The 21,267-nt window shown below is 40.2% G+C and overlaps 2 protein-coding genes across 5 annotated transcripts; both read right to left on the bottom strand.

Annotated features, from left to right (window-relative positions):
- Positions 1–478: 478 nt before the first annotated feature.
- On the bottom strand, positions 479–10,528 carry incenp (inner centromere protein). 3 transcript variants are annotated; one of them, XM_080505357.1, is made up of 21 exons: positions 10,391–10,528; positions 9,243–9,390; positions 9,020–9,133; positions 8,326–8,921; positions 8,204–8,246; positions 7,586–7,655; positions 7,290–7,422; positions 7,176–7,203; positions 6,967–7,054; positions 6,715–6,855; positions 5,697–5,714; positions 4,275–4,384; positions 4,075–4,195; positions 3,159–3,266; positions 2,847–2,986; positions 2,232–2,352; positions 2,015–2,098; positions 1,796–1,831; positions 1,208–1,273; positions 970–1,120; positions 479–860 (listed from the first exon to the last, which is right to left on the bottom strand). In XM_080505357.1, exons 2-21 carry the CDS (start codon positions 9,380–9,382, stop codon positions 688–690), a joined length of 2,481 nt encoding a protein of 826 aa, XP_080361483.1. In that variant the 5' UTR covers positions 9,383–9,390; positions 10,391–10,528; the 3' UTR covers positions 479–687. The 3 variants fall into 3 exon arrangements, with proteins under 3 accessions (XP_080361483.1, XP_080361485.1, XP_080361484.1); XM_080505359.1 differs by having other exon boundaries at positions 6,715–6,813; XM_080505358.1 differs by lacking the exon at positions 5,697–5,714.
- Positions 10,529–11,391: 863 nt separating this feature from the next.
- pgghg (protein-glucosylgalactosylhydroxylysine glucosidase) lies at positions 11,392–19,117 on the bottom strand. Of its 2 annotated transcripts, XM_080505163.1 has the most exons (14): positions 18,804–19,117; positions 18,135–18,343; positions 17,828–18,038; positions 17,305–17,740; positions 17,095–17,214; positions 16,290–16,421; positions 16,091–16,202; positions 15,196–15,268; positions 14,978–15,114; positions 14,757–14,890; positions 13,125–13,220; positions 12,948–13,045; positions 12,619–12,842; positions 11,392–12,228 (listed from the first exon to the last, which is right to left on the bottom strand). In XM_080505163.1, the coding sequence occupies exons 2-14, from the start codon at positions 18,262–18,264 to the stop codon at positions 12,152–12,154; spliced, it is 1,980 nt and encodes a 659-aa protein (XP_080361289.1). In that variant the 5' UTR covers positions 18,265–18,343; positions 18,804–19,117; the 3' UTR covers positions 11,392–12,151. The 2 variants fall into 2 exon arrangements, with proteins under 2 accessions (XP_080361289.1, XP_080361288.1); XM_080505162.1 differs by lacking the exon at positions 18,804–19,117 and having other exon boundaries at positions 18,135–18,647.
- Between the last annotated feature and the right edge of the window lie 2,150 nt (positions 19,118–21,267).

Genomic DNA, 21,267 nt, shown 5'->3' with positions numbered 1-21,267 from the left:
GCTATCCTACACTTTAGGAAACAGTGATGTCTCCAGATTGACGCTCCTCCATTCCAACAACCCTCAGGTCAGCTGTTCAGCTTCTTAAAGAAAAAGGTTTTGAAAACTCGGTTGTCTCCATCATTTTTCAAATTCTAAAAACTTGAGTTAATTGTATTTTGTTTGTCTTTTTCAATCAAGTAGTCTGTTCCCATATATTACAATGGGTTTTAGTTCAGGATATTTGGTATCTTGGCATATCTTGTAATACTGAACTGTTGGTACTCACAACTTTGAAAATACAGAGTTCAAAGTGCCTTCAAAAGCATTAGAAAGTGTTACATATGTCCCTGGTGTCATGCACACGGTCCTCAGAATAAGAAAGGGGAATACTGTGGATCATCAGCAAGTTTTCATCCACTTTTATTAAATAGGAATCCCAAAATCAACAGATGAAAAGTTTAAAAGTCAAAGAAAAAGTCTGACGGGATGTGAAAGTTTTGATGTCACTGAGACATCAGTTTAATCCCTCGTGGAAACCCAAGATATTTTACATTATAGTCACAATATTTTTGAAAAGGCTGCTCTAAACTCTTTCACACAAAAATGTGAAAACATAAAAAAAAAAATAAGTAACTTTATTTGAAAGACACCTTAAAAAGTTTAACTTTATACAGCAGTGTGCACATCTGTATGCAGGTACAGACGTCACTTGGCTCCGAGAGGAGAGTGCCACACCGCAGAGCTGGTGCGTTTAAAATAGCGAGGCTTCTTCTTGTTGAAGATCTCTTCCAGTTTTATCGGCTCAATAACTCCACAAAAGGAATCCAAGTCAGGGGGGTTGAAGTATTGCTTCATAATTGTGCGCTGCAGATTGGGACCTGGAAGAAGTCGCATATGTCAAACCGGTACCAAACATTTACAGTTCACAGGATATAACAGCTTGAGAATCATCCCAGTAAACGATAAAATTCTGAAGTTCACACAAACCTTGAGCCCAGGATGGAACCCGTTTCCTCGGGGCAGACTCGTCATCAGTGGAGTCGTCACTGTTTTGGTCCATCCCATAATTTTCCACCGTACTGGTCAGAGGTTTATTCCCGCCCTTTGGTGAGAGAACGTACGACTGCGGAGACGTCGGCTGCCGATGGAGGACAACACACAGTTATTGTTGTGCATTTAGACAAACCGATTGAATACATAGAGCAGAGTCATTGACAATCTTTACCTCAACCACATCCACGGTAACGTTCAGGAGAGGACCTTTTCCCGCAGGAGAGTTGAGTGCCGACCGCTGAGGTGAAGGAAGAAGTAAGAAATGGGCAGTTAGGCGTAATTTAAACTTAGCAGCAGAGCTGAGACCAAGAGAGAAGTTAATGACTTAGAACAGAACAAGGCATCGGGTCATTTCCCAACAAACTACAGCAGCACACCACAGCATGTACTGTCTAACACACAAACATTAAGAAAGAAAAACTCTTAGAAAGTGTTTTAAAAAAGGCAGGGACATGGCGACGATCCCTCCTAAACCCAAATGTTTAGTTTCTGTATGATCCCGTCTCCTTGATAGGCCAGCTTCCAGCTGAGTGCCGTCAGTGTCATGGACCAACAAAGTGCTTTGAATTCAACACAAGCTTCATGACCTTCTCAGCTGACTTGCAAAGCAGTGCTAATAATACATAAACAAATCTACAAGAACATTTGTCGACATTTCAAACAGGTGTCACACTTTATTACCATCAAATATGGTAAAAAGAAAATGACAACAAACAAAAAAAAAACCTTCCTCCCAAAAAAGGTGCAAAGTGATTCTCACCTCAATATCCACGGTCGTGTTCAGAACAGCAGAAATCTTCATTACACAGGGTTCAGGAAAAACATAAATAAAATTCATTACATATCTGATAAGATATCGTCTTAAAATAAACACAGTGGGGAGGAAATAAGTCATTTCTCCCACAACATGCATCATGTAGTGAGTATTGAACATACTGTACAGTTGTGGCATAAACGTGTGACCATCGACATTCCATACCTGTTTGGCAGCGGCTTCTTTCTGCTTGGCAGCTTCTCTCTCCTTGAGGGCTTTCGCATTTGCAGCCAGCCTCTGCTGCTCCTCCTGTGACAATAACATGGTTCTCATCAAGTAAAAACATCTGGAGCTAACCTTTAACATGTAAAAAGTGGCCAAGACTCCACGTCAGTCCAAAGAGACGAAACTCCCAAGCAACACCACTGACTGGATTTCTTACCAGTTTTCTTTTTTCCTCCAGTGCCTTCCTCTGATTCTCCAGGTCCCTCATCTCTTTCTCTCTTGCAGCTCGCTCCACTTCACGCTGGAGAGCAAGCAGCTTCTCTTTTTCCACACGTGCCCTACAAACACACAACACGGCGTCAGTTCAGCTCGGTAGATAAACCTTATCCATTCTTTTCTGAGCAGGAATTTATTCATTGAAATGTGTGATGAAGATATTTCTCCCACTTGGCTTGGAAACTATGTTGTGCTCTAGATTTAGGTATTCTTCAGTTCATCATTGTGTCAAAAACTATTCAACTGTGAGGGAGAGTGAGATGAAGTTCATGATTTTGTGTATTAGAAAGTAAAAATCAAAACAGCACAAGCACTCCTTCAATCATGAGAACAGAGACAGATCATGGCTGCCAGTTGTGTTGTTGAGATCTTCTCTATTCTGCACTGCTTTGACTCTAAATCAGATCAACTTGTCCAGAAAAGCTGAACTTACTCACTTGGGTTTATGTCAAACATCGAAAGCAGTAGTAATTGTTGCCGTTTTTACTTGGTGCCATTTGAAAGCAGCACTTGTACAATTTTGCCATTTCTGAGAGTATCAAAACGAACTGAGGACCTTTCCGCAGCAGCAGCCTGTTGCTCTCTCTCCCGCTCCAGCTCGAGGGCTTTGCGAGCTTCAGCCAGCTTCCGAGCCCGCAGCTCCTCTTCCTCAGCCTTCTTCTTGGCGAGGATCTCCTGCTGGCGCTTCTCTTCCTCCTGGACATTGGAAGAAACGTATCATTAAAAAAAACAACAACCTAAAAAGCCTGTTGGCAATTAAAAATGTATCTTGCTGGGAAAAAAAGGATCTGACAAAGTTGGACGTACACATTAGGGAGCTTTTATCAATACTAGACAGTGAATAAAGAAAATTGCAGAATAGTCTCACTGCTTGCTGAATCTTCTTCTTGGCCTCGTCCTCCTGCTTCTTCTTCAGCTCCAGCTCCTCTTGACGTTTCAGAGCCACCTTCTTCTTGGCCTTCTCCTCCGCCAGACGCTGCATAACCAAGGAAAATCATTCAGTCTCGCACTTGGGCTACGTTCACACTGCATGTCTTGATGCGCAATTCAGTTCTTTCTTTTGCTGGATCCGATTTTTTAGCGTGATCTTTTCAAACGTGACCTGCTGAGTGACTGTGATTGGACCGGATGTTTTCGAGACAATGTGACGTCGCGCCAAGTGCACTATTTACGCATTGCATGCCGGTCAGCACCAGGGTTGCCAGATGTGACTCACCGTTTCTAGCTAAAACAATGTCAAACTCACACCCCTCAATAAAAACTAGCTCGACTCCCAGCCTGTGTAGGAATCACGTTGAAACCGTAAAACTATTATATTTGTAATAATGAACAGGCTATAAACAAAAATACATGAAATAAACAAAGTTAAAAGGTAAGAGAGTTTGGCTCCCCAATTGGGGGAAACCGCCATGTCTGGCAATGCTGGTCAGCCAATGTATATCCCTTTTTTACAAAATGTAAACATGACGAGTCAAAGGAGAATGTGGGGGGGAAATAAAGCACAGCTTTTAACATTTTGGCGGAGCTGCTTATATCCGTGACGTCAGACACACGTCAATGACGAAGTAGCCGCATGGAGAAAAATATCTGTATTGGCATCACATATGAACGAGGCCTGGGTCTGGCGTGGAAAAATAGGAAATGGTGCTTTCACACAGCCACAAGACAAGTCGGTTATGGATCACTTGTGAGTAAAAAAAATAAAATCTGAATTGGGTCGCATTTCCCTGCAGTGTGAACAAGGCCTTCGAGATCCAAAACAAGGTCAATCCCTGCATACATACCTTATCATTTTTGTCAAAAATCTGAGCCATCTTTTGTTCAATCCTCTTTTTCTTTTCTTCCTCCTTCTGTTCTTCTTTTACTTTGGCCTCAAACACTCGTTTCAACCTCTCATCCCTCTTCCTGGAAAAGCAATTCAGGTCATTTAATTTAGTAAGGCTGGAATTCTTTTGTTCCCAATATTGAGAGTATCAACCCTCACCGTTTGAGTTCCTCCTGTTTCCTCCGCTTTTCCTCCTCCATCTTCTTCATTCTCTCCTCCTCTTGTTCTTGCTTCTTTTTAAGTGACTCCAATTTCTGGCGCTCTTTTGCCTGAAAAACAAAACAAATTGAATAAATGTCCGACTGAAAAAAGTCAATACAAAGCTACTATGATGTAGAAAATGACAACGTCAAGTGGAGTGCAATGATGATGAAAACAGCCCAATGTTACCAAAAGAAAGGCAAAAATCCATCATAACCAGCCTGATGTTATATTTGTTGCCTTTCAGGCTCCAAATGAGTTTGTTTGAGTTAAAGGAGTACAGAAAATATATAATTCTTAAGATTTATATATTTTCTGTAGTTAAATCTTAAGAACCCCATGAAAGGAATACAAAACACACATGCATATGGACATACTTGTTTGTTTTTCTCTTGATCTCAGGCAAAAAAAAACATTTCACCAACCCCCCCACGAAGTTCTGTTTTCTTTTCCAAATCACCATCTCATGTGGATCATTAATGTCTTACTTTTGGCTGATTCAGTATCTAATAGAAATATGTGTCAAATTTGAACAAAAAGCATCACCTGAGGTGTGTAACACATACACACAAGCCAGGCTATTTAAATGGTAAAATATTTAACACACCAACTCTACTTTGAAGCATTCTTAACAAATCTCCTCGATTTGTGTAAAGGCCCTGTGAAATAAACTACGTGCCACAGGACTGAAACTACTTTGTGCAGAAAGACTTTATAGCCAACCCTTGCATTACCAGCCTACAGATGTTAAAAGCTGTTCTTAACCAAATTGTGAGTGTTCATTATCCACCCAGGTCATCGCAATCCAAAACAAAGAATAATGTTTTGACAACCAACATGACCAATTAAACGTTCTTCTGGTTGCGATGGACTTCTACTTCTTTTAAAATGCCAAACTGATGCTGCAATAACTATTTTGGACTTTGTGGAGATGAGTTTGTTAGATTCTAACACAATGAACATTAGTGACCACAGAAGCACATACATATGTGATTTGGGACGGCCTTTCCTAAATAAAGACACACCCAAACCCACCCAGGAGCCCCTTCCACACATGGACCCCGCCTTAAAGCAGGTTTCAATTTCTGTGATATTTTAGTTGTTAAATGTTGAATGCAAAAGTGTCACACCATCTATGTATACTTCCTTTTGTGGTTATTCACTTTGTTACGTTATTTGTTTGAACTAAAGAACAGCTTCTAAAGAAACCCGTCCATACCACCAGATTTCTGATTTTAGCTCGGCTGTAGTGGAGCATGTGAAAATGTGTCAGTGGGAAAGGGGCATTAATACAGATGTCGTGTTTAATCAAGCGACACAGTGGAATTAATAGACATCAGCAAATCCCCACAAACAACAAAGTGCATTGAAGTTACTCACCACTAGACCAGCATTCAACTGAGGACGGGAGAAAAGATATTCAAGTAAAAAAAATGTCCTCATTTGATGCAGTCATACAGCTTACATGTTGACTTTTATAATTTATTGAAATGGGTCGCTGCATGTATTAATATAATTGCTAACGGTTAATGGAAGTTTACCAGCCAAAACATTATAAAGTTTTTAGAACATATTTATGTTTTTATTTAGAGTTGGATTAAGCCCACCATGCATGGCAGCATTTTAGATCAACAATGATGCAGATCTGTTTTTTTTTGTATTCCAAAAAAAACCCCTGCATAATAGCAGGAATCTTCAGATGTGCGAGAAAAAAAACTAGCTGGCTCATCGTCCTTTTAAACTCAATCTCGTTGGGTATGTGAGGCAGTTGGTGCATACAAAAGGAGTCTGACTGGAGCCGTACTGAGACCACTTTCTGGGCCTGTTCAGACATCAACATGTGTTTTGGGCGATCCGATTGCATATGGCGACAAGAGTGAACAGGCATCAAAGTGCTTTCACTCAAAATCCCTTTCCGAGGCGTTCAGGGACACTTCCGACCGTGTAGGCTTTGGTGTATGAACAGCATATGTGTCACAAATGAAGAAACTGAGGAAAAAGAACAGACATCGGTACTTGGGGGGTTTACAGAGAGGTGGTATTATAGCAACCCGGGCAGAAGATACTGTTCAGTGCAAGCTGGATGACTCATAACTGCGCAGAGTGCTATTTTAGCGGACGGGATGGCCAGGTAGCGACATAATCCGATCTCAAGTGGCTCGCCCTAAGCACATGATACAGACAAGTGTAAATAGTCTGTATAATGTCTGGGCTCGCCACAAGTGACCGGGTCACAAGAAAGGCATGTTGATGCCAGGTCTGAACGGACCCTTTCAGGCCTGGTTTCAGTGCGGCTGATCTCCACATTGAGTAGTGCTCATGCCTACACCTGGGGCCGCTTGCGACAGCAGGCGCAAAAGCACCCTTAGTTTTGTCCGTGTTGTGATGCAAAACTCACCTTAGGATCAGCCTTGAGTGGAGTGGTGTGTTTGATGAAGGACTTCATCACAACAGTACGGGAGAGGGAACTTGGAGTCATCATCAGCATCTGATTCTTCTGCACAGTGTGGAGAAAAGACCTCATGTTGGGCTTGATTATCTGGTCAATAAAAAAAAATCTAGACATGAGCATTCCAAACAAACATTTAAAGGACTAGATGTGATTGCTCAGCTTCTAAAGATTAAACACTGAAAAAAATTAGTATCTTACAGCTTGAGTTTTCTTGGGAGGAGTGAGTCTCTTTGCAGGACTACCATCTACAGTATCTGGTGCTTTGCGTTTGGTGCTGCGAGATGACCTGAAAAGATTCAAACAGGGCAATAGTAATTTTACCTCCTGAAAAATACATACATAAATTTAACATGGCTGCAGAAAGAGTACATGAAACAGGACAACATCTTATAATGATCAGCACTCACCTACGAACTGGTTGGTCTTCAGTGTCCCCTGAAAAACAAACGTACATATGCATTTAGCACACATTGTGCAAAACGCCAACTTAAAAAGCACCATTTAAAAAGAAGTCTACATACTCGTCATGTCTTCATCTGAAGTCTTTTTCTGCTTTGTGACGAACAGCGGGGGAGGTGCCAGAGAGGGGGAGTTTGCAGCGACCAAGCGAGTAATCCTCTCATGAGTTGGTTGGACACACTGGGTATTATTGGCCTATGATCATTTGATAAACAACAGACATTTTAGTCCACAGCCACACTTCTTAAAACTTCAATATTCAGAAAAATCTCGAGAAAACAATGTTGGAATTCAATTCCGAAGTTATGGCTAGATTAAATGAAAAATTTTTTTTTTTTTTTTTTTTTAATGCAGGTACCTCTGGAGTTTTTTTTGAAGCTTCAGCTGCAACATTATCCACCGTGTCTGCAGGTACAGCTTCTACCAGTCTGCAACAGTAAAAACAAAACAAACTGAGTTTTTAGAATTCCAGTGCAACAGAAAAGGAAAAGTCGCCAGTGAAAGTCTTCCCTTCAAACATTCATGGAGCACAAATCCAAAAGAGTTTGAAGCCAAACAGGCTGGGTCATTTTTCCCTTACCCATATTGTCAAGGAATGAAAAGAATATAAACCCCGTGGGGGTTAGACATCAATACATTGTCATTATTTGATTCAGCTCCAAGTCAGCTCTGAGAATTTAATTTTACTATTCTAATCTACTTTTATAGATGTGTACCTTTGCAGTCGAGCAGCGTACAGTAAAATCTTTAACCAACTTCATACATTTCAAGCAATTGGAAATGAGATGCAAAAAGTGCTCTGTTAAATTATGTTTCATAATGTACAAGCAAGGTTTTGGCCAAATCATTTGCCAACATTAGTTTAGATTTAACCAAGCAATCTTTCTTCAAACACCTTCTTAAAGACAACTTCTGTCTCAAAAAGGAGTTATGCAGCCCGTACACCCAACAATTCAAAAATAGACATTTTACTCACACTTCTCCACTCTCTTCCTCTGCAGACTCATCGCTGGTGTCTTCTGAAACGTCGAAGAAATTAAACATTAAACACAGCTTCAAAAACAAAAAACAAAAAGCATTCATGGATTAACCTCTCACCAACATTACTGCTGCACGTGGAGTTTCCTGTGCGAGCAGCTTTCTTCTTCAGCATGGAACGGCGTGAAGCACGGCGGACAGACTCCAGTGTCATGCGGTGCCGCAGACCAGCCACAGAGTGACGCACCTTGAGGGAGCACCGCGCAGAGCTACGTCTTGATCTTTGAGAGGTCCCAGCGATAGCGATCTTAGCGGCAGAGCGGCCAGGAGAAGGCTCAGGCTTTTTCGCCAGTTCGGCGGACAAACGCTCAGTGGGAGAAATGCTGACAAACACGTTATGCATTGGTACATTAGCTGGAGACTGGACGGGGCTGTGCGCGTCTGCAGGATCCATTTCAGAATCCATCACCTCTTCTTCCATCTCCAGGTCTGGCTTCTTGTTCTGCTCATCCTCAGATCGACTGACGTCTGGTGACTGGCTCACTTCCTCGGCTGCCTGAGACTTCGCCTGTTTCTTTTTACGAGTGGGGCGCTTGGACTGCGTGGTGCTGCTGGCTTCAGAAATGGAAGTCTCAGAAGTACTTTCATCTTCATCAATGAGGTTAAGAGATTTGACAGCGGAACCGCGAAGGTTACTTCGCCGACCTTTTGAAAACCTAAAAAGGAAAACAAAAGAGGTTTCAAATGACTACAGTTCCATTACCATAAATCAAACAATGTAGTATTTATTTAAACACTGACAGGAACAACAAACCTTCGCCTTGATTGGCTTTCTTCTTGGCGCCCTAAAGACACACGCTTCCTACGATTATTCTTCTTCTTCTGCGATGGTGTTTTTGGCATCAACTCTGGTTCAGTATTAAAATCCCTAAAATATAAAACGCAGAAAACGTTGAAAAGAATGTTAGGAAATGGCTCAATCAAAACAACAGACATACGTTTTTTTCACAGGCTTAATGCCATTACGTTCCACTCACCTGGAGAACATTCGATGGGCTTCTTGCTGGAGCTCCTCAAGCCAAACAATGTGGACATTATCGATCTCATTGATGAATTCTTGTGTTTTGCCATCAAACATTTCCATGAGGGAATTTACGGACGATAATACGGAATTCATGGTGACCACTGAAAGAAAAACAGCACTTCACAATAAGGACGAACTGGAAGCAACACAAGATGGAAAATTATAAATTTGAAGCGTTTCAATAATTGATTTGACAACATCGAACAAATACTTTTTTTTGCAAATATCTATATCTAGAGATAGGAGTCAAATAAGACGAATATGAGCCATTTCACAAAAGGCCGTTCTGAATGTATTTCTAATTATCTGTATAATCAATAAATCAGTTTGGTACATTTGGAGTTCTCAAAAATGTACTTAATCTCTGAAAACAAGAACAATCATGCCATAAAATATGCAAGATAGCGATGGAAGCTAGATATAATGGCATCTACATACATAACTTAGATTAAAAACAATATTTCTAAATTTAAGTATACTACCTTAACGCAAACCTCGATAAATACACAAAGAGTAGTAATCACATACGTTATTTACTTCAAATCTCTACACAAGTAGAGAACAGAAAAAAGAACACAATCTGAACAGGCAGTCACGGGAAATGACGTATGCAGTTCTTTCGTAAAAGGTTTAAAAAGTACAATGTACTTTAGTAAACAAAGAAATATTGCAAATCGTGAATTATGCATCAAAAAGTGTAAATACACGACATATGGTAAATTATGCAAATGTTGTCATGCGTCAACTTGCACAATCTCTTGTATTTGACTCTACTGAATACTAATTTATTAACCGTACCAACATAATATTCCTGTTTTCACGCAACAACAGCACTGACACTAATATATTGTGTTAGACTCGAAATTAACATCAGATGTTCAATCGTCGGCTGCTTCGCAGTGAACAAAACGGCTCGATAACCTAATGTTTTCAAAATGATGTGCGAGACAGACAACTTGCATGCACTGATCATCACATTTAAAAGAAATCGTGGTTCAGTGACTGAAAACACTTTTATAACTCGTGGCTTCAAAGTCGCGACATTAGCATGCTAACGTCGATCATCCATGCTAACGTTAGAGTTGACGTAAACATATTTACCTTTGTTTTTTTCCCCCGACTTTCTATTGACAAAAATGAGACTCTCGTTTCTTAGAAAAACCTGACAGCTAAATAAATGTCATACTTGCCCTAAACTAAAGCGCTAAAATTAGAGAGTTCGCACTTCGCCGTGTAAACTCTCCTCTCCTCACATTCAAAACCTCGCACCGTCTGTCGGACCCGCTAAAACCGTTTATAACCTGTTCAAAACGCTCGAGCCAATCCTGAAGCTCAAAGCTGCTCGATTTTCAACACGCGAATGTTAAACGGGCGGAGCTTATCGCTGTGAAAGCTGCGAGTAATGGTGCGGGTTGACGAACCTGGCAATGCGAGGATAAAAATCGTACGAACCCCAACGGAAGTCAGGGGCGGGATACACTGCGTTTCCAATTCAAAACACCCAATAGGTGTCCGTATGTGGTCTTTGCCCCGCCCACCACATTCAAACACATATCCGGTAAACAGAAGAGGACAACATTTAAACAAGAAGACTTTCTTTAACCTTTAGATATCACTAACAATGACCCTCAAATGGTGCAAGCCCGATACATCATCACGACCTCCCGTCCTTTTCTGTGGGCTGCACTGCTTAGATTTTACTTCACAATGGATTTGACGTTCAAGTAAACGAGCAAAAACATTGTTTACGTACCTCAAAGTCTAAAAGCTTCGAACTGTATCTCCGCTTAGTTTTGTGTCTTAACAAATTCCTGAAATACATTTCTTTATTTTGCACAAAAAACCAGCCATTATCCGAATGATCTAAATTGAATAATTTTCCTTTTAAAAGTTATCATTACCACATGCATTATTTGGTATTGAATATTGTAAATATATATAGTAATATTTACAATATTCAATACACACACTTCTATTCTGTTCACTATCACATTTTAACTGTTTGGATCAATAAAGTCTTATGTTTTATCTTATCATTTGACCCACCAGGAGTCAGTGAGAAACAATGAGTCAAAAGAAAATGTCCAAATATAAAGGGTGTGTCATATTTGAAGCTTTATTTTGTGTTAGTACGATACATAGCTCACATTCAGTCTGCTGCATTAAACACTATTGGAATCACTATTATCAGTAAGATATGCACAGCAAGAACAGTACCTTATAAAAACCATGTCGCATGCTACCTTTCAATGATATATTTTGTCATATTTTTCACTTTATTTGTAAAAGAAAGAAAGAAAGCAAAGAAAAACATATTTGACCTCCACAATTATGCAGCACATTGTGTTGGTCTATCACATACAATCCCAATAAAATATATTTACAGTTGTGGTTGGAACCTGACAAAATGTGTGTTATGCTTCCTGTATGTCACAATATTTTTTTTGCTCTATGTTAGAGTATCAGAATTGAATAGACTTAAGACATAACATCATTAGTAACTTTAAGCTGCATTTATTTTGTTTCATAATGATTCCCTGAAAATTAAAAAGGAAAGGTTTATGCTGGACCTTTGTTTTTTCTTGCTGCTGTACTACTAAAAGTGCCTTTCAGTCTCTCTTTCAGTCCAAAAGTCAGACTTTATTATTGTGAGTTTGTGTGCATGTAATCAAGCACATTTGATTGTGTTCACTATTCATTATTCTTGTAGTTATCGTGAAACAATAGTCAGATTCACTCACATAATCGCCTTTTCTGTAATTCCAATACAATTTATCAATTATGTTTCAAATGAGTGGTGATACACAACGTTATTACGTTGTGTATCATTTTCAAAAGCCTTGGATGTACGTTACTCCTGTTTCAAAAAGGCCAGCAGGAAGATGCTGTCTCCAGTTTACAAACACATCCAGGCTCTCGTGGAAATGTTACTGGCTGCCCTGAAAATGCAGATGGACACAAGTGAGCTTGGACAGGGATCAGAGTCTTCAGAAAAGTTCAGAAAGCAAATTATTTATGCTATCAATCTAATCACTTAGTCACATGGGTGAAAGACCTCAATAGACTGTGTCTGTAAAGAAAAGCTCCATGTCTGCCTCCACTTCACTGTCTGACGTGGTAAGGCCTACTAAATGGAGAGTGCCCTGCAAAAATTTTTCCATGCATGTCTACAGTTTGTGAATTTTCGCAAAAACTTTATACTTTACGAGCACTGTATTGGTCAGTTAATTTTCAGTAAATCAGGCTAGAGCTTATTCTGCTGGATATAACTTATCTACTGAACTTTCAAATCTGAAAAAAAAATACATAGTTTGCAGTCACTGTATTACCTGGTGTGAGGGGGATTTTGGTTCCTGAAGTCTTCAGGACAACTTGCAGATTTTCCGATTTAGTGTTGCCAACACTGTCTGGCTGTTCCCTCAGTATGATACATATTTCTTCCTTCCTGAGCAGCCAGTCCATCTGTCGGCCGAGGTAGTTCACACCACGAACACAGAGCTCAGAAAGGTTGTCAGGAAGAAGAGAGGAAAATGCAAGGCAATCCTTCTGAACTCTGGAAGAGAGGCACAATATGTGAACGTTGATCGCTGTGTGAATGCTACCCACTTGATGTCAATGTGTTATTTCACTGTGAACAGAGGGGAAATTGACGACTAACCTGAAACCAGTATAACCAAACAACACAGCCTGCAGAAATCCTCCCATACCAGTGAGAAAGTTGACTGCGCCAGACCCGTCCGACGATTCACTCCATACCTGCGGGGCACAAGTGATCACACACACTCACTGGATACATGTCGGTTTATTTTATTCTGGGAAAGTCACTCTGAGATACCTGAAATGGTCCTTGGATATTGTTGAAGCACTTTTCAAGCAGATGTTGAGCTCTTTCTGCTTCGCCCAGCTCCATCCAGCTGATTGCAAACATACTCTGACAACATAGAGTGAAAACATGAATTAAAGCAAGTAGATCAGTATTAGCTTCATTTAAGTTATGATATATGTTTGTTTTAGCTTGCCAGTGCATCAAATGTTTTATTTGTGTTACTTGTTTTGCTAATTGATACATTTTAGCTGGGATGGAAGTCACACATTACCATTTCTCATTACTATTATTGAATATTGTTTTGATCGACATTTTTGGAGAAGACAAGTTTTTGCAAAGTTAAAATTTCTGATTCATATCTACATGTGTTTACTATCGTTTAACTTACACACTTCGTTTTGGAAAATGTACTTCGAACATAAAAAATGTGTACAGGTTGGTTGGGTGAAATGATCGAATGATTGAACATGCAGTAAAATGCAGTTGAAAAGTAACTACGTAATATTATATGCAGCTTTTGAGGAAATTACTTTTACTAGACTTTTACTCATAATTGAATACTCAATTACGCAATTACAATTACAAAATTACGCAAGTAATTTAAAATATATCACTAATCATTCTATCTGATTCCTACTCAACCATGTTTAACTACAACGTTTATAAGTTGACATTACATATAAAACCATGGATGAGCTTCTCAAAACTGAATTGCAAGGTATTAAACAAATAATCTAAACCCCTGGAAGTTCATTATTTATTTATTTCTAGTGCATTATAACCAGCTACACTAAGTCTTTTTACTTATACATTAAAGAAGCAGCTGATAGTAACAGTTACGTGATGACAGAGGCTGCAGGTGATGCACTGAAGAGTAATCACATTACAACAATGGTTGAATGGCAAGACGTCTTGTAAGATACAAATTGAATAGTCATCTGTGTCATTCCTAATGATAAACCGATATATCCACACACAAATGCAGTATTACAAAAACACTTTGAAAATGTGTGTGTAAATACATACAAATTCCTGAAGCCTTAAAAAGTCTTTGTGTATGAATCAACTACAAATCAAATGGTACTATTATTCTTAGGTGCAATTCAGAGGCTGTATTCCTACTTAAGTGAACGACTTGAATCAGTAATAGTACTATAAGAAAAATCCTTTTTGAAGTCCTCAAGTAAAATAATGTGAGTTTTTTTGCCATCACTGCACAATACTGACAGTTATTGGTGTTCTACAGCTAAATTACTTGTTTCACTTGTGACTGTTTCTGGCAGAAGATTGTAAGATTTTCTGGACTGCACCCACAAATGGCTCACCGCTAATAGACTAACGAGGAAACTTGGAAAATTATCAATTTATATCACAATAAGTGGTTAACCTGTGAATGTTGGACACCAGAGGGTACATAGAGGAATAATATGTGCAAGTCATCAAACTACATTTATTGACTGATTGTTGGATACTTTTTCAAAAAATTGTATCATTTCAGCACCACTTTATTGTTAATTACACAACACTGTGTTTTCATTTGTTCTCTCTACTCTTACGAGCTTTTGTCACAGTTGTTTTTCATTGAGCATTGCCACATGTTGTGTTTCTATTTTCAGTACAGTATGACATTGAATTTCTCACCCATGTCATTGCAGGACCTTCAGGGTCTGTTACAGGCTCATATGCTTCCAGGTCGTTCCTCCTGACCTCCGAGGACATCGGCAGTCCAAGAGGATAACCCAGCATCACCGTGTCGGCCTGCTTCACCGGATGGCCTGAGTGACAAACCACAATGCATTCTCACATCATGTAATGGATGTTTGATTTTTCTCATACCGGTCTGGAAAGGTACAAGCTCTCACCTTTGATATAGCCATCATATTCCGGATGGTACTGCGACGCTTCATCAAAAGGTATCTTAATGTGTTCGGCCACTTCTCCCCATTCCTTTGGCGTGGGATGTTGGAGGAGATCAGCTAACTCTACGGCAAACTGGAGACTGACGAATGACAAACTGTATTACTGGTTTTCACATGGTCATTTGTAATACAGTGATATTTTTAAATATTGATACCAGTACCTGAGCTTGGCCACAGTGTTTGTGTACACAGAGTTGTTGACATTGTAGTAATACTCATCAGGTGGCATGACGCCTGAATGCAACAAAAGAAAACAGGTGGGCAGAATTAAAATAAATAAGTAAAAACGTTTTCAATGGGAATGAGTAGATTGGAAACAATGAATTCAGTTAAAATGGAAGCTCGTGTTGAGCGCTTTTATATTTAAATACAACTTGTATTTTATAGTCTTTTATGGCAGTATTTTTCAGTCTTGAGTTTTTTTGGACATTCACTTTTATACATCTTCCTCTCTTCACAACAATGACTAAAACCAACACGTAACCAACAAACTTTACTGTAGCCTAACAGTAAATCATTCATCATTATCAGCTGTGTTTGAAGACATGTATTTACAATATTTAAAACATGAAAAGGAGGGGGTCATAAAGTCTGAAGTACCAAAGATTTTGTGCCACCAAGTGGTGGGTTTACAAATTGCAACCAAGTGAACACCGTCACAAACCCCTCGTGATCCCATCTGGGGAATCATTATGATTCTGTTATTCGATTATTATTATAACAAAGATAAGTCCAGAACACTGTCAAGCTTGTTTTTTTTTATTCTTATGCCCCCAGACACTAAAAGCTAATCAACATTGCTTTTGTACGGTTGACCTATACATATCATATTTCTGCTAATAGATCCCCCTCTCTGGTGGATTTAAACTGTTTACATTTCTGAAATCACACTGAAAGCAAATCCAGGCTCTCTTTATTTCAAACCTGTTCTGTGAGGAGAGATAATGAGTTTTCTTGGTGAAACATAAAAGTCAACTGCTTTCATGAAGGAATTGGTCAGATACCCATGTCAGGGTGAATAAATTTAATGCCAAGTCTCCTGTAAAAGGTCTTTACCCAGGAGGTGATACTTCTGGTCCTCAGGGTGCCATGTTACCCTGGAAACCCAGTAATCAGCCACGCCGTAGATCACCTCGCTGCCCCGTGCTTCTCTGAACATCGACAGATCCTGCAACAAAGAGCTCAGTTAGGATTCAGACTTGGTGGGGGGGGGCAAGACTGACAATGCGATGCTGAGCAGATAAATGTACCAAACCTCTGTGAGGTAGAGATAGTGCTGGAAGGCCAGTGTGACGTCTCCATTAATGTGGATCTCTTGTTGGCCATAAATGTCCTCTGGACACACCTCCCTTCCAGACACAGCACTCTCCCATGGGAACTTCAGCCCCTGTAAAGACACAATCTCTTCATTATTAGGTTAACATAGCACACACTGTAAAGTCAACAACAAATCTACTTAAATACTGTCACACAGTTTACATTTTACTGAAATACAAGTGAAGTTTCAAAACACTCAAGCAAAGGTATAAGGGGAATTTCTCACAAACACAACTCTAAGTAGTCACTTTCTCACTGCATTTCATTGTGTCGTCGTCAACAGCACATATATGCAATCAAATATCTATGTTCAGAGCACATTTCTCAAACAAACCAAGTAAATATACGAGGCTGTTAAACAAATGCACCTATAAAGCAGGAGTATATTCTGTTAAAAGAATAGATTTGAAATACAAAAATACACAGGCACCATTACATCAATTAAATAGAAAAAACGTGAACCTGTACAAATAGAAGTAAAATAAACAAAGTAATTCATAAGTTAAGTATTCTACCTTATAATCTCTTGATTTACAAAAGCCCATCCGTGTGCCTCTGATGTGCAGTGTGAATCAACACAGAAATGCATTCTGCAACTGCTTGGAAAAGTGCCAAACATGAAAATCGTGGTTCCACTTTGGTTTATATTCCTCCACTGTCAGTGAGTCTAAAGTTTCCAACATTGCTGTCAGTTTATTGAAGAAAACAATAGTGACACAAAGGAAAGCCAGTGATCGTCATACCTTATAGCCTTGTTTTTGAGCATTGTCTTTAGCACCATCCATTGTCCCCACCCTGTACTCCAGCACAGTTCGGGCTAACCTGGGGTAGAAAAGGGCTATCCCAGGATACATCCATATGTCCTGCCACAGTAAAGAAGAGTCATTGTGTAATACATAGAGCACAATACAAAGAAAACAACACGGGCTGCCACCAACTGCCTCCAGCCTCACCTGGTCCCAAAAAACATGACCCCAATAGTCCTGACCGTCTCCTCCGTTTGAGAGTCCGCCGGGACTGACGCCACCAAACGAATTTGAGGTTTCGTGAATGGAAGGAAAGGCACTGAGGAGGTAGAACAGGCACCCAATCACTGCCCTACTGAGGGTCTCTGACCCCACGACCTCTATCGTGCTCTGCAGCCACAGCTCTTTCCAGGCCTTCTCGTGAGATGGACGTAGGTCGCCAGTTGCTATCAGATCCAGGGCCTTGTCATACCCGATCTCAGCTGAGCCTAAACTATTGGCCACTGTCAGGATGAAACCCCAGCGGGCCTGGTGCTGCCCTGGCAGCAACGTCAGAGTCAGCGGTATTGGAGTCCAGATGAGGTGAACTGAGGAGCAGAGACCTCCTGGGAACTCAGCCGTCTTCGTCTTCCCGAGGATATGGCTGAAGGGAAGGGGATTTTAGAGCCTCCATTACCAAGTAATCAACTTTAACTGAAGACTAAAGTCAAAGGAGTTTCATTGACCTTACCTTCCTCCTTTGTAATCAGGACCAGACTCAAAAACAATGTCCTTGCTCTTAGGGGTGAATGAATGAACCAGTTTGACACCGACTGGCTCGTCTGAAGTCCCCTGACGCACCAGCAGAACCTCCATCACCATCAGGTTGGAGTAGTATCGGTGAGAATACAAAAACTGGGATGCGATGACACTGGCTGAGCTGAGAGTGTGTGTGAAAACGCCTGAGAGAGGAGGGAAGACAATCAGAGGACATTCTTCACAATGCAAACGTTGACCAGCAACAACACAACTTCCGCCCCCAGTCCAGCAGACGCTACCTGTGTGGGTGTCCAGGCTGTAGCTCTGCTGTGCCAGGTCCTCCATCTCAACCTTCACGGCGAGAGGACAGGGGACATCTGCTCGGTGGCACCGTCCACCCTCACCATTATAAACGCCACCCATGTGCATGATCTTGTTGTACACCTTCCATCCCAAAAGCCCATTGGCCAGAGGGGGCAGGAAGCGGAGGTCAGTGGGAAGAGTGTCGCTGGTGAAGATGTAGGGATCCAAGTCACGGGACATGTCCAGGTGGAGGTCTTGAATTGACAAGACTGCAGTCAAACCCAGAAATCTATCGTCGAATGCAGTCAGTGCTGGATCGGGAGGTATTCAACTGAACTGGTGATTATTTCACCAAGCATAGGGTGTACAAATGAGTCTATGATTAAAAGTAGGTTTGATTCTCATGAAGATAGTGTCCACAACCATGAAATCATCACTGGATTATTCCTCTGTGCTTGCACCTTTCACAGGTTCCTGTGAGCAAAGGCTATTTGCAGACTGTGCACTTTGACACTTTTGTGTCATAAGACGTGTCCAAAAAAGTTTCAGAAGTCATTTAAAAAGCAAGCCAACCACCAATGATAAACAACAACAACAGAAAACATTAAACTCAATCACAGAATAAACTTTGTTTAGAGTTTACAGAGATTGACAACATCTCTTACATCTAAATGACCCAGCTCAGATGAGCTGTAGAAGTCGGTGGCCTGCACAAATATCCAGCACAACCCCCTCAAAGACACACTACCACCATGGGAATGTTTGTCTCACGTGAGCAGGAAGCAGCATCTGTTTCTGCAACAAAGAGGAATGCCGGAAAAACCAAAGTGCAGGAAAAACTTGGGAGATCTTCCAAAATATCTTGTTGTTTCACAGCTTAACTTTAAAAAAATAAAAATGCCCTAAGTGTTTCTCACTGAGAGTTCATCGGTCGTGATGGCAAAAACAAAGAGGGGAAAGATTGTTGCTGAAGTGAATCCAAGTTTGCAGCGTAAAGTCTCTCTTTAAAGAGGAAGCCATGCAGCTATGTGCTGCACAGAAAACCTGGACTTGGTTCTGAGCTGATGGAAAACAAGGCATGGATTGAATCTGCAGGAGGAGCATTGCCTGAGCTCATCTACACAGTCAACGAAGGACACCAGAACTAAGAGCTCAACTAGTTTTTAAACAGAATCAATTGTCACTTTTCACAAAGTCAAACACTTAGAACAGACTAGACTTGTCGCCTATTCACAATTAAAACAGCAGAGCCTCTTGTCTGAGGCAGTAAAAATACTCTCCAGGTCACAGTAGGAGTGTTTAGACTTGCATCACGTCACTCTCTCCAAACTAAATCATGTCAGCAGTCTACAGTGTTTTTACCCTCAAAGCTCTTTGATTTTACTGTTAGACTTAGCAACAACACACTCAAGAAAACCCAGGCTGACTTTATTTCTAGTGGCTTAAACCTTGATTTAATTTTGTTGCACAATGTTTTCGATGACACAACACAGCTACATAAATACAAATAAGTGTACGACTAAAGTGCAATAGAATTCAGGGACAAAGCACCTCACCCCATACCTGTAGTTTATCCCCTGCAGTCTTTCTACCTTTGTAATGTATTTAGTCTTTCAACTTTTTACTCTGTTTAGGGTTTGTCGTGTTATCTGTATTTTCCTATTCTGTACTGCCAATGTATCATCAGATTGCACAACCAATATAATTGTTTATGTATTGCTAAAGTTAAGGGTTTATCAAAGAAAGCGTTCAAAATGTTTTTGTTGTATTATGTGTGAAGCTATTTTTAATTGCTCTTTGGGAGGGGGGTGATTAAATATCACTTTAGTCTTTTATTGAAATAATCAGTGAATGATCCTCACCATGGTGGCCTGCCATCCTTCTATGACCAAATACGACAGAGAAGGCACCATGACTGCCACTGCTAACCACATCCACTCTATTGTGGAGTGAAATTAAAGCTCCTTTGGTGTTTTTTTGACAGTAATTAAGTTTTTCAAAGCCCAGCAATGTGAACGAGCAGCTTGATCTGGTTGTTGTTTTGCTCTTTTCTGTGTTCCACACTTATTGGGGAGAAAACACAGAGTTAAATAGGAGAGATTTAATACATTTTCCACTTCGGTTTTACAAAACATTTACGTGAAATCAGAAACAGTTAAAGTCTTGAGGTCTACTCAGTGCGTTTGGTGAGACTCACTTCTGTTTGTTGTTTAAAGGAAAGGAGAAGTCAAAGGTCACCCTTTGAGAATTTTGTCCAGACTCCACAGGACTGAGTTATATCCTTATGTAGGAGAAATATTTGCTCTCTATGTGTTTCTCACATAGACTCTCAGATTCATATTCATAAAAAAAATCAGCTGTCTTTTCCCATGGAAAGACAAAAGTAAGCTTGAAGAAACAATCACATGAGTTCTGCAGAAGCTTTTCAAGAAATCCCTGGGAACGTCAGGTATCAGGGTTTTTACACAGACTTTGTTTTACATGCATTTGACTGGTGGAGAAGATTTAATGAAACACAGCTTTGTTTCAAAGGCGATATTGTTAGTGGCTTCGGGCATTTCTACAGATCTAAAGAGTCACTTTTGAACAAATCTGGCCACAATTTTATAGCGAAGTGATTCTAAATCACTGAAACCTTCATACAGTCTGAGACATGTGACAATAAGGCACAATAATTAACCCCTTTGTTATAGTCATGTGCGGTTAAATAGGACCTAAAGGACAGATGAGGTTAAATACTTCTTTAATCCTGTCGATTTATTGCTGTATTTTGGTGCATCTGATCACAATAAATCACCTCACAATCAGAGTGAAACCTTTTAACACCGAGGGCCTGGGGACATAGAGCTGCTTTTTAAAATTTTTATTTAGATTTTACGTTTAATTTCCTGATCATAGAATCATTTTTACATATTCATTCTAAGTGGAAAATCACTCATCTATCCATGTACTATACCTGCATAATGGAAATATTTTTTCAAAGGATTCAAATTGCTCATTCTAACGACTACAGGCCTCCTCACTTTGTCACAACTTGCCTCCAAAATTACCTCAACAACCTGCATCACATTGAAAAGGGGTTGCAAAAGAAATTTGAGTTGAACAACTTTCCGGCTGGGCTGGGAGCCC

Source organism: Blennius ocellaris (assembly GCF_963422515.1).
Source record: "Blennius ocellaris genome assembly, chromosome: 11".
NCBI lineage: Eukaryota > Metazoa > Chordata > Actinopteri > Blenniiformes > Blenniidae > Blennius > Blennius ocellaris.
The sequence above is the reverse complement of the archived record's forward strand: the minus strand, read 5'-3'. Positions and strand labels throughout refer to the sequence as shown.